Source organism: Homarus americanus, unplaced genomic scaffold, assembly GCF_018991925.1.
Source record: "Homarus americanus isolate GMGI-L3 unplaced genomic scaffold, GMGI_Hamer_2.0 scaffold26351, whole genome shotgun sequence".
In the NCBI taxonomy this organism is placed as follows: Eukaryota; Metazoa; Arthropoda; class Malacostraca; order Decapoda; family Nephropidae; genus Homarus; species Homarus americanus.
Genome location: NW_024724368.1, coordinates 5,834,136 through 5,848,370, shown reverse-complemented (window position 1 = coordinate 5,848,370; position 14,235 = coordinate 5,834,136). Strand labels below are relative to the sequence as shown.

Sequence of the window (14,235 nt, the reverse complement as noted above, 5' to 3'; positions counted from 1 at the left end):
ATGTTTTTTTCACACCACAAATATATATATTTTTTTTAAGTTTAATTGTGTGGCAAACACTGCTTACACAAACAATATGCTGTAAATAAAACAATACATCAAAACAACCACAAAAATTACACAAAAGTTGATTGTTTGAGAAGACTTTTCACCATCACCCCAATGTGTCAGTACCAAGTCTCCATCTATGTGCCATACCCTCCAATATACCACCATTACCACCTCCCTCCCTGCTGAATTCCTTTTGTCCAAAGCTGTACAGTCCCAGACAAAAGTTCTCGACACAGTCAAGGTGGAGGGTGCAAAGTCAGCCCCCACCCTTACTTGACATAAAGCTGATAAATTATAACACTTGATTACAGCCTACCAACAATCTCAATTAATCAATGACATAATTAACCATAGGAGCTTGAATTAATCTGATCAAACTTGTTTCTGCAACAAAATTTGCATGTAAAAATAACTGTCATTTTAACTTCTTGGTAAGATGAACAAAAAGCAAGCCTTTTAAACACTAACATTCCTTAGAAGTGGTTTACCTGTTAAATTTTCTATTGATTATGTTTCAGTTGAATGAGAAACACTTCAACACTTGAAGGACAATTTTATTAATCATTATGGTTATTCTTACATTATATTAGATGCTTGACACTATTTATGCATCATATTCAGATCACCTACACTTAGTCTAAAACAGTGGATGATGCAGATGTGGAACATAAGAAAGAAATGAAGTACAGTACTGTATAATGAAAATTTCTTCCCATATCTCTTTGCGACATACATAAATTTCAATTATTGGTATAAAAAAAATAAAAAATAAAATAAAATATTTGAATCATGATTTTTTGCTGAGACATATCCATTAAAATCACAACAACCCTGAAATTGAATTTATACATTTAAAAAGTTTTAATGAGAAAACAAAGAAAAGTGTACAGTTACCTTGGATCTCTGGGTTCCTTATAACAGAGCCAATTAATCTTAGCGCCTGACCACCTGCTTTCTGCACCTTCATATGAGAATCGCTCAGAACTTCAATAAGCCTAGGCACAATAGATGGAAGGCACGAGGAGAGCTGCTTTGGGGCACAAAATGCCATGTTTCCCAACAGCTCTACTGATCCTGAAATATAATAAGAAGTTAATTGCTAAAATTAGTTTACTACACATTTAAAATTGTATGGAGTGTGGCTCTAGGAACACACACACAAACTCGCACGTACAGAGTACCTTGAAGCAGGACACTTATTGGGGGGAGACCCATCTGGAGAATTTTTAAGTCTGAAAAAAGTTAATATATTGGGGGAACATACCACTGCTTGTCTGGACTGTTTCAAGGAAATCAGCTGTTGTTATAATTTATTACTGCTTTTCAACAACTAAGGTCTTTAAGTGCATAAAAAGTTAGTAAAACAGCATTACATCAACAATAAAAAATTGAGATAGATCTCTCTGGGTTGAAAGTCAGATTAAGTCTGATTGTTGATCACTATTTTCACTGAGAAGATTGTTTCATAAAGTGTTATAAAATATGTAAGTAACCACAGATTTTGTTTTATGAATAAAGAGAAAATTGTATACTGATAGTACTATAAAGATAAAAATAAGAAAAAAGTGTAGGGGTAAATTCTGTGTGGGACATGAGAGCATCTGGGAACAGCAAGTGGGAGGGGCTTCCCCCTTTCCCAGGATCCATTTAACAGAACTTTACACAATTTCACCATAATTCTCATATTATTTATGTTCACTTGGTGCCAGGTTGATTAAAAATTATAGTAAAATAATTAACCTTCACCTAAAAAGAATCCGACACTCAACACCACGAGTCACTGCATCTTATTAAATTCCCCGTCATTGTTTACAAAGTGCTAACAGCTGATCGTCCTATCTAGCTAGCTACCTCCCTCTCATGCTTACCACAGCATCTGTCTTCAGCACTTAGTAAACAGTACTGTACAGTACGTAGTGTATTTATCCGCACTTAGTACAGGAGTAAATAATATTGTAGTAAATTAGGCATCTGCATATTCCTTGGTTTATTCATTAATCAGTTGTTTTAAGTGTACAAGTAGCCAAGTCGAGCAACGATGTATCACTCAAAAGTAAGAAACAATGTTGTTTGGAAAGTATCTTTATATCAAATGCCATACACCTTATTTACGGCATATAAGACACATTTGTTTGTCTGAAAAATGGCTAAAAAGATCAGCCAGCATCCTAGATGTGAAGTTGAGGTCTCCCGTAAGCTAATGAATCCCACAGTTGCTGCTTCCGGAAGCTAAATTCTACTTAACCCAGCTCCAGAATTAAAAATATGTTATTTCTTACTTAAACACAATATTATTTTTAATTAATTAAAAAATAATTATTGTAAATATAAAAGCTCGAATTATAGCTACTGGACTGATGATGATAAAGTGAGACAATTAACATCTGTACCTAGTTACATGCACACACCATCCTACATACATATTGTGAAAAATGTAAAAGAAATAATTGTCCTAAGGGCAAACACAAAGGAAATATACATTTCTTTGCACATGAGTTAGCTGACTTAGTGGCGGAGCGGGTGGAGGCGAGGTGAGGCGTGTGTTGGGGGGCGCTGCTAGGTAATCTGCAGAGGCAGCATCTGCATTGCTATGGTAAACCAAGGAGTATATGCAAATGGCCACTGTGTTATTCTTTAATTTAGCTTTTATTTACTGGCTTGGCAATACTACAGTACCGTATTTTTTTGTAACTTATTTATTGGTATTATTTTTATTTATTCCTCACATTTACTGATACTGTATACTGTATATATTATTAAAAAAGAAAAAGAAAATATGGCTACAGGAGGAAAATACACACACAAGTTCTTTCTTAAATACTCCCTGCTAAAATGTGTGGTACTGTAAGCTGATTTACTGAAACCTCTCACTCCAGGAATGCGTCCTGAATGAACACCTTGCATTACAGCTTATCCTTTTATTTTCAAGTAAGATTACAAATTATATATTGTATTTTTTTCTATTATCAAAATTTTATATCAATAATGATGAATCACACACCATAAGAGGCTGATCATCAATCGATCAGAGTACCGTCCTCATTTCTGAGAGATGGCAACCACAGTCCTCCACTCTAAATATTCTTGGCCTGTGTTTACCAATCCTCCAAGGTTTTGTATCTCTCCCTGGACCGAGGTTTTCATTTCATTCATCTGACCCAATCTCTGATTTTCACTGATCCTCCTACCCTCAACTTTGCCCATTAATATTTATGTTATTATCCCCTCATCCCTAATTATATGACCAAAGTATTTAATTTTTCTTTTTCTGTGCATTACAAATATTTCTCTTGAAGTTTTTGCTAATCGTAGTACTTCATTTATTTTCCTGTCAGTGTAGTTTATTCTTAGCATTCATCTATAACACCACATTTCAAAGGCATCCAACCACTTTGTGGTGTCTGCTGATTGTACGAGACAATAATACTGAATAAATAAATAAACCAGGTGAATAGAGCAACACCTGATCAACCCCACCTGCAACCCCCAACTTTCGTTAGGTCTACACCACTATTAAGTATTCAGTGAACAAGAGTTGTTCCTTCCATCCAATTTTTTTTCTATTTTTACCCATTTCTTAAAATACATACTCTACATTATTTTACCAATTTCTTAAAGCCCGGGTACCCTGTAGCACAATGGTATCGCAGTCAGCTCACAACCGAATGATCTCGGGTTCGATCCCCAGGCACGGTGAGAAACTAGGCTGGTCTTTTTATACCTGTTGCCTCTGTTCACCCAGCAGTGAGTAGGAACCTGGTTATAAGACGGCTGTTGTGGGTCGCATCCTGGGGAATGGTGTAATGCAATAACATCTAAGGAACACAGAAGCAAGTAAGACAGGTGTCCTACCTGGGTGTATGCCTAAACCACGGAGAAGTAGCCCCATTAAAGATAATATGTACTTGACATAAAAAGTTCACATAAGTGAGTGTAGGTAACGAGGTGCAATACACTGATATGACAGATATGAATGCAGGACTCGACTGAGACATGTGAGTCTGTATTAAAGAAAGTATTCCATCCTGTTATCATGTTAATACTGCACTGTACTGAACATCAGCTCAAATTTCTGACCTGTCTTAGTTCTCCAAGAATCTTCTTCGAGAGCAGCAAGAAGAGATGGAAGTACCAGCTTGACACCATGGGCAGATAGTTTACTCATGACAGCCTTAGCCGTGTCATCGGTGGCCTCTCTTACATATTGGTTGGTGTCACCAAAGCAGAGAAGCAAATGGGGAAGAATATGCACAATATATGGCTCAAACAGCTTTCCCAACATGTTGCATAATTGTTCCAGGGCAAAGAGAGCCCCTTCCCGGTACCTGTAGTTCTTCTTGTCCTGAAAAACAAAAGTATAGTCTTCTTTACTGCAAATATTAGTTTCTGTGAAAGGTATATAGTAAATAAAAATGGCGATTAACACCCAAAAACAATATTTACATTGTCTTATGTCATACCTACAGTCCAGCAGGGATTAATTTTCATGTAGATATGAAACATCAAACCAATATCAAGTGGAAAATTTTAACAAGTTACAGTTCAAAAACAAAAAAGTCTAGCAAGAACAACAATGGCATGGACAGGCATTGAATTTATGAAAATATTTTGAATGAGTTTTGCAGACTTGTATCTTGGAAAAATCAACGAGTCCTGCCTCATAATCCAATTTTAATCGTTTTTTTACCCGGAAATACATAACGTACAGTACAATAAAGGGATTTGAGAAGAGATACAGGCATTAACCCAAGACTGTCACACCCCAGTTCAATCACAACAATGTCTGACAAATACTAATAACTTATTCAGGATCACAAAAAAAGTAATCTCTCTGTTAGCCAGAACCCCAGATCCCCGGAACTTTCCAATAGCCGGAACCGAAATTGGTCCGGAAATTTTCCAGAAAAATTATCTCAATTCCAGGTCTGGGGATGAAAATCATAATTTTCTCGCAAATTCAGAGAAAATCTCCAAACCCCTCTGTTTTGGGCCTGGGAACAAATTTCCGAGATTGCATCATAATCCAACGCGATCCCAAGTGCCAGGCACATGAGTGGCCTAGCTGCATGGATCCTTAGTTATTGATATTGAAACAGTTTATTTAGCCAGAAAAATACAGATACAGTGTGGATAATATTAACAATATTGACATGGCTAAGCCAATTGAGAGCCTGTGCTCTCTTAGTGGCACCTGATATATACCCTGTACTGTACATTTAACTCAAGGAAGTATTATGTAACATTTAGTACACATAACATGGTGTTAGTAAGAATCATATGGCAATGTATCCATGATCATCACTTCGTTATTTATTTAATTTAATTTTTTTTCATTTATATTATAAGTACAGTATACAGTAAACCCTTGCTATTCACAGGGGTTAGGTTCCAAGGAATGGCATGAACTGGCAAAACCGTGAATAGCAACTTATACTACCTTATCCGTGGATTTTTACTTTGCAGATGACATCCTGGATGTGCCCAAGAAAGTGTGTGGGTAGTTTTAAAGTTGCCGGCATTTTTGCGGCTGAGACAGGGAGCCATTCGTTCTAGAGACAGTAATTTCCTTTACCTGTATTGTAAAAGTGTGTGTGTGTGTGTGTGTGTGTGTAGACACACACACAAAACATACAAATAAATCATAATTGGAAAATCCTCTCACAAATAATCAGAAACAAATTTATTCAAAATGTGAGTCTACCCTCAAGTCTGTTCTTTATTACAGTACTTTATTAATAGAGCACGGACTTGGGGGTAGACTGTCAAATTTTTAATAAATTTGTTTCTGATTATTTATGGGAGGATTTTTCAATTATTATTTATTTGCATGTGTTTTGTGTGTGTGTATTTGAATACACGCACACACATACATATACAGTGGTCCCTCGGTTAACGAACGGTTCGATTAACGAATTACCTCCAATTAGGTTAACAAACAAAACTTCGATTAACGAAATCCTTACGAACATCACGTTTTGTTGTGAGCATCAGCTGATCAGGTGATGGGCTAGTCTGCCAATTCAGTAATCTGTTCTATGTTTACATTCGTTTCCAGTGGGGTAAATATCAAGAAAGTTGTGCTCTTTAATATTTTTGCATTTTTATATTAAAATTATTAGTCAGTTTTAACATTTAACATATTGATAATATATGCAGTACAGGGAACTATTTTTTTGTGCACCCATCAGACGCTTGACTCAGCCAACAGGCGTCAGTTGGGCTTTGTTAACAGTGGAGTGAACATCTATTTTGTTGGTGTCTTGAATATTTTGCATTTTTCATTGAAATTATTGGTCATTCTGAAATTTAGTTAACATAATGAAAATATTTAGTGCAGTGCAGTGTTGATTTAAATAAAATAATCTTGAACTACACCTAGTGAACTTAAATTTTATGGGTGAAATGACGGCATCAAGCATGGGTCCCCTGAAAGGTGATTTCTCCTCCATCCCCACTTCCTCCTCCTCCACCCCCACTTCTAATTCCCATCATCATCATCAACAAGGAACCATCTACATACACACATCAAAGTAAGTGTACTTTACTGCATTATAAAGATTAAAATAAAATATAGTCACCTTTTTGCTTAATGTTTTGTTAAGCCCAAAAAATTTTTTCTCATACCTGTATAGCATTTGTCAGCTGATTCATGATATCCAACTGCTTCAAGGCTAGAATACCCATACCCTTTACAAGGGAAGCCAACCCGTAAGCAGCACCCTTGCGTTCTCCATAATTCTCAGATTCCAAAAGCACAGTCATGAGTTTGGAGACCAATTTGGGGCACTCATCACGGATTGCTGGCACTAAAGGATGCAGGCAGTTGGCCACTGCTTCTTGAACCTGGAGAATCAGAAATAAAAAATGAGCTCATGCAATAAAAAATACTGTACAAATTTTTGGTATAGTTACTTATAATACTTCCCCTTTAACTGACACTATTTCATCATCATAATTCAATTACTGAATTGAGGTGGGACAGTTATTTTTCAAATACTTTATGAGACTTATTACAGCTATTCAATAATGCATCTTTATATTAAAATACAATACTTACCATAATGATACACTCATATCCTATCACTGCATTACAATGAACAATATCTAAAGAACTTTGAATTCATTATTGTTTTCCTAAAGCCTAAGCAGTTATATGTGCAGTGCAGCTAAATGCCATAAGATTAATGAAAATTTTAACCAGGGTTCTATTGAAATAAGAATGTTCCCTTAACAAGTGTAAGATACTGAAGTTATAAAAGACGAGAGAAATTAAATGTTCTCTAATCAGTGGGTGCATGATGGTGACAAGGTCCCTTACAAAAGTGCTAGGACAGATAAAGCTAGTAAGGTTTGGGTGAATTTAGTTGAATTTATTCTATGAATATCTTACTAGAATAAAAAGGTCAATTGCAAAAAACTAAATTTTTCTTCATTACAGAGTGACTAGGTCAGTCCCCATCACTATATTGATGACAAATGATAAACTCTTTTAGAAATGAAAGAGGAATAAATGACTTTCAAGACATATAAATGCTAAATTCATAGTCTTATTCTAAAAAGACGCACCAAGACAAGGAAATCTTGATGATGGATTAAACACAACATTCACATATTGACATTAGATTTTCTTTTACGCTCTAAAATCAAATTTGCAAATTAAATTTATTAATTTACTGCTGACAGAAAAACAACTGCTCAACTTATAACAAATGACAGAAAACTATAGACTTAGGCTGACAAGTTAAAAGGTGCTTCAATAGTTTCAAGTTAATTATTATACCTCCATATAAATATCATCCCATCCTAGTTACTGCAAATTCCTTCATGTCTTCACTGCAATGCTAAAATTATTAAATAAAATTGTAAACATACTGTATTCTTTTCTGAAAACTGAACCAACTCTAGACCAAATAATATTACAGCTTAAACTTGAAATAGCAAACTCAAACAAATATTTTCTAAAAACACATTTCATCTCTTGCCTTTTCCCACTAAGTGACAATGTGGCTGGATGTAAGGGCATAGACATACCATGTTTCCCAGCATATCAGACGCACTGCCATGGAAGATGCACTTTTCCCTAAAATGTCTCCAATATTTACCCTGCATCTTACATGATGAAGGTTAACTCTTAGAGGGAGGAAGACCCTGACTAAAACCAGGATTCTAATATTTAAAGACAGTAGCCAAGGTTAACCAGCTGCCATTCAGTCACCCAGACTGCTGGTACACCCCAGTAAACCATTCAACTAAATACCCTCTAATCATTCATGTGTTCTGCTTTTTTCCTGGATGTCCATTCTATCACCACTTACATTTCTTTCATCCCAATTACCATCCATAAGAATGTATGGTAGATCCATTCCTGTTTTACCAATCAGAGTTTGGTGGTAAGTTACCAAGGAAATCCAATTAGATGGGAGGATATAGTGAGCGAAGAACTAGAAGTGAAGGGGAGGGACATCAACGAGGCAGCAGATGTGAGAATGATAGAAGAGTAGAGTATGATTTCAGGTGTTAATGGCTAAATCATAGCAACTAGATCTAATGGAAGAAGGCATGAGAAAGGAAAGTCAATCTTGTTCACGATTCCTGCCAGTTTGCTCAAGAGCAGTTAAAGGATTGAAAAAAATTAAAAAATCTTCTTAGCTTACAGACATTAATACAAAACAAGGCTATGTTCCATCTGGAGTTACATTACAAAAAGTGATCAAGAAAATTAATTACCTGTTGTGAGGGTGTGTGCAGTGCCTCAACCAGTTTGACAACAATGGGCTTAATTTTACGATCACTGTGCTCCAGATGTTTTGCTAGAGAACCCATTAGAATGATAACACTCTGTCGCACAGCATCACAGCTTGCATGATTGGGTGCAGTGTTAAGGAACTTCTCAAATACAGGTAGGAGGCTGTTCACAGTTTCCTTGATAAATAATAAACACAGATATATTGATAATTTTTTTTATAAAAGGATCAATATCACATATTTTGCAATAAATATTATTTGACCATTATAAAATTCTCAAATTCAACAATTGCCAGAAAATACGTAGTAAAAAGTACAACTCCTGATACGTCCTCACCTTTCCATGTGAATTGACGACAGCCATGGCAGCTTCAAGCATCTTGTTTCTAACTTCAGTATTACGATCACCAAGGGCATCAGGTACAAAGAAGTTGGCAAGTGTGACAACAGTGTCAGCTTGTAATAGGGGTGCTAGTTGCTTTAAAGCCAACGCTACTCCAGCACGACCTTCCCATAGGTCAATAGCTTCCATAACAACACGGTCATACTGGTCCTTCACGGCTGGAGTCATCTGGAGAAATACATAATTCATTAAATAACTTTTAAAATGAATGGGAAAGTTTTCCAAATTAAAAACAAAAAATTGGTATCAAAGTTCTTTAGGAATAAATCCCTTTCAATAAATAAAAGGACCAAGTTAATTAGAGAAAACCTTCATTATTGGTACAGTACCCTACTCTGAGAAGTTCACCTGACTGGCAAATTTGTGGTTATGTGGCATGGACGACAACAACAATAACATTAATAATAATAATAATAATAATAATAATAATAATAATAATAATAATAATAATAATAATAATACCGTAATAATAGTAATAATAATAATAATACAGGTTGGACCCCGCTAATCCGGCAGCTTCGATGGTTCGGGACGCATATAGTGAATACTTAATCTTATGGGGAATATTAAGATACGTTCCACAACTACTAAAAGTCAACAGTAATGCTATAAATGTGTGGAAAAATTATTACAATTATCACAACCTGTACTCAAATTTATGAAGTTAATTACTAAAAAGCCAAAATTTTAGCAACATATTACTGTACTCACTTTGTACTCAAATGTACTAAGTTGAAGGACTAAAATTTTTATCTCTAGTGAAAACTATGGGATGTTTATACTCAAATCAGTAGCTATGTTGCAAAATTTTAGCAATGCAATGCAAGTTTGCTAAGTTAAGTCAGTGCCATTTTATAAACAAAAAAATTGAACTCCCTCTATTGTATAATCCCGAATCTCCGACCACCGCCACTGAAAACTACACACTTGGTTATCTCTCTGCCTGGCTGTCAACACCTCACCTCCCCCCCCCCCCTTCTCTCAGCCAGAAGGCAATAAGGACTTAGAGGGTGATAGTAGTTTTAGGCTTAAAGTTTCTCTCTTATAAAATGTCACTGATTTGACTTAGCAGAATATAACTTGCATTACTGGTATCCTTGCAAGATAGCAATTAATTTGATTATAAACATCAAATAGTTTGCACAAGATAAAAATTTTAGTCCTTTAGCTTAGTACATTTGAGTACAAAGTGAGTACAGTAATATGTTGCTCAAAATTATGGCTTTTTCACAGGGAAAAGTCTGTATAATTAACCCCAGTGGTAATGATATTATGGCATTGAATGTTACAGAATATTTCAGATAAATTCTCTGTTTAGTTCTGTACATATATGCAAATTCCCTTATCATGAATGTGCATAAAGCAAGGGTACAGTGTACATTAAGTTTGTGCCATAAAAATAACACTTTGTCATAAAGAGGTCCAGTTAGCCTGCGCTAGATGTAAGTTGTATTGGTACCAGTAATACAGCATGCTCTTCAAATTCACGGGGGTTAGGTTCTCAAACTGGTCTCGAATAACCAAATCCTCAAATAAAATTTGCTGAAAGGGGGGGGGGTACAATTGTACTTGTGTACAAAGAAATGTATATTTCTTTAATGTGTTTGCTCTTAGGACAATTATTTCTTTTACGCGCGCGCGCACACACACACACACACAAATAATAATGGGAAAATCCTCTCACAACTATTCAGAATTAAATGTAGTATTAAAAATGTTGAGTCTACCCTCAAGTCTACTCTATGCTTTGTTATCAATAAAGCACGGAGTAGACTTGAGGGTACACTCAACATTTTTAATACAGTAGAACGTCGATTAAAAGCGATTCAATGCTTTTGGGGCTGAAGAAAAACATCTACTCGGTATGCTATTACAGAAATGTGATATGAAATTGGCAAAATTTAAATTTTCATATATATCAAAGGTAATATCACTGTCCCTTTCTGCAGCAAATTCTACTCGTGTACATTAAAATTAAACAGGTATCAGTAGAAAAATATAAAGTAGGACGATTTTCATTATACTTTTTTTTTAAACTCAAAGCTCATACTGCACAATTCATGAGATTTAGTGAAGAATATTTTACCTCGGTCTTTTCCTTGAATATCTCAATTAGCTGGAGTGTGATAGGTGCTACCAGGTCTGGGTTATCCTCAGCTAATGCAGCAAGAGCAGCTGCACCAGCTGCCCGTACAGCACTCACTGGGTGTACCACATCTCCTAAAATGCCTTCACTCAGTGCTCCATCTGCCTGAAATATAACACAATTTGTGAGACTATTATTAACTTACTTTTAGAAAACTTGTCAGGGAAATCTTTATTATAAAAAATTCAAAATCATTACAAGTCAATACCAGTATGCTATGATTAGACAAGTCATATCTACATTAGTTGCTTAATGTTCCTCACTAAACATGGAGCAAGGGAGGTTAAATGCCGAGTGTTATCTTTCTGAATATTTGCACATCAATGCTTACAGCAAGATGAATCTTTCTATTCAGCTTGCTAATGAAAAGTTTACCATCATCTTTTACGAGATAAAGAGAAAGATGTTGTGGTCACAGGCAAATATTACACTTTCAAGCGCTGATGAAAATGGGATGCTTGAATTATACACATTTCTCATTTATTATTTCATCTATTATTATATATTTTTAAATATTATTGTTACACTACTAGTTTATCAAACTTATTTATTATGCTGCATCAAATGTGTATGCAAAGAAACCCATAACATTACAGAGCACTAGGCTAATATACCATTAATTTATCAACCGTCTACTTAACGGGAAAATATATTTTCTAGCATGGCCCTGGTCTCAAGTTTGCCAAATAAGAGAGGGTAAAACTGCACTTGGTGTGACTTTGGGGTGTACAGTATATACATATACTGTACATATAACCAGTAAAGATTTCTTAACTATTTACACAGAATCAGATTAATTTATCTTTTCTTTTCTCACTGGAATAACACAATTCACAGAAATAACCATTTCGAACACAAAAACTTGATTATCTGTGAACCTTCAGCAAATTCTTAGATCTGAAATATGAACAGTTTAATGTACAACACTGTACAGCTGTTCATAAAATGTTAGGAAAGATCTATTTGGAGAGTTTATACCTAGGAAAATGAAACAAGGAACTTTTTTCTTAAACCCTTATTCTTTAGACTCCCTTCCTCTCAATTATACAAATTATTTATGTTCTACTGCAAAACTATTCTATTAGAACCTGTCTGTGATGTGTGATTCCAGGGTCCCTTGGATGATATTATGGTTGGAAAATGTCCAATGTAGGAGGCTATGTTATCATAATGGGCAATTCCTTATTTTTCAATCCAACCTAAAAAGCAGTGCAATGTCTTGAAATAAATTACTTACCTCCAAATTGGCAGCTGTCCACAACTCAGATGCCAGGTGAGCAACTTCCTCAGCTACATCATGTTTTGCTACCCAAAGTCTGTGGGCTACACGTAGCCATCCCTCGATATCAGTTTCAATTTTGGGTAGTGACTTCACAACAACAGACAGTCCCTGTTGCAACGAGGAAAATCTTTCATCAACTTTATTTATTTTATTTTATTTTATTTTATTTTATATATATATATATATATATATATATATATATATATATATATATATATATATATATATATATATATATATATATATATATATATATATATATATATATATATATATATGCAAATAAATCACTGTAGGTGCGTGTGATCCAAGTATATGCTGATAACCACAAGGAAAGAAGAAAACACGAAGTTCCCAAGCGCTTTCACATCTTCAGGGGGGAGTACAGACTAAGGAGAAATACATAACAAGGCTTATATATACAGTAGAGGAAGGTGAGATCAAGTCCACAATGGTCCGGTCACTAGGTAGTGACCCTACTAATCTTCAAAAGCACCGCAGCAGTTCGTAGTCAGGTCAGAGGGTAAGATGGCCCAACCTTCTCACCTGGTAACAAATCTTCTTAATTACGAAATTATCCAGTTTGTACATACCATTACTCAAATTCATGTTGATGGATTCTGTATGTTTAATGAGACTGGATTCTATAATATTCCTACTGTCAATTGAATTACAAGGTAATATTGAGGAGGCATTATCCCAGTCAATGCAATGCTTATTATCCCTCAAATGTACAAACAGAGCATTGGATTCCTGGCCTGTCCTAACACTATATTTATGTTGTTTAAGTCTAGTTACAAGATCTTTACCTGTCTGGCCTAAGTAAAACATATTACATTCCTTGCAAGGAACCTTATAAATGCAGCCACCTGTGTTGTTGGGGAGTTCTTGATTAACATTTGTTTAACAGTGCATGAGTTTTTAAATGCACATTAATTTCCAGGTTTTTAGTTGTAAAGAAATTTGAGAAATTTTTGTGAAATGGTAATTAAGAGATTCTTATGGTCATGGGTGGGCTTGGGATCAGTTCTATAAAAAAAAGCGCTTGGGAACTTAGTGTTTTTTTATATATATATATATATATATATATATATATATATATACTCTTATATATATATATATATATATATATATATATATATGTATATATATATATATATATATATATATATATATATATACATAAGATTTCCAATAGCTTTAGTGTTCAATACCTCTCTGCACTTTCAGTGTTAATATTTTTTTAATTCCCTCTACATTTTCAGGATTTTTCATGTTTTAAAAACATCAACACAATTTTTTTTTAAACCTCAGTCCAATTCCACACATTCACCTCAAACATGTTAAACATTACTGTTCCTTACCCTCAATGCAGCATCCCTGACAGACTGTGCTGGAGCCTGAAGTGTGTCAAGAAGAACAGAAATCTCTTCTGGTGAGGCAGTATCACAGCCAATTTCACCTGAGCCACATCGACACACCTCCTGTAGGACAGCACAGGCATTCTGTTGTGTTCGGCCAGTACTTTCACCTGAAGAAAAATTTGGATGTGTTAAAAGTTATGATTTAAATGAGAGAGCTGTCTGAGGACAATGAAGCTTACCTACT

At 35.0% G+C, this 14,235-nt stretch overlaps 1 protein-coding gene across 1 annotated transcript in view; it reads right to left on the bottom strand.

Moving 5' to 3' along the window:
* LOC121864227 (eIF-2-alpha kinase activator GCN1-like) overlaps positions 1-14,235 on the bottom strand; it is a 79,307-nt gene that overhangs the window by 31,903 nt on the left and 33,169 nt on the right. Inside the window, exons 19-26 of the mRNA XM_042363272.1 lie at positions 13,992-14,158; positions 12,583-12,735; positions 11,286-11,450; positions 9,134-9,367; positions 8,779-8,973; positions 6,676-6,894; positions 4,129-4,393; positions 946-1,125 (exon numbers count right to left, since the gene is read on the bottom strand). Of these exons, the coding sequence (XP_042219206.1) occupies positions 946-1,125; positions 4,129-4,393; positions 6,676-6,894; positions 8,779-8,973; positions 9,134-9,367; positions 11,286-11,450; positions 12,583-12,735; positions 13,992-14,158 (1,578 nt within the window). The remainder of the gene's footprint in view (positions 1-945; positions 1,126-4,128; positions 4,394-6,675; positions 6,895-8,778; positions 8,974-9,133; positions 9,368-11,285; positions 11,451-12,582; positions 12,736-13,991; positions 14,159-14,235) is intronic.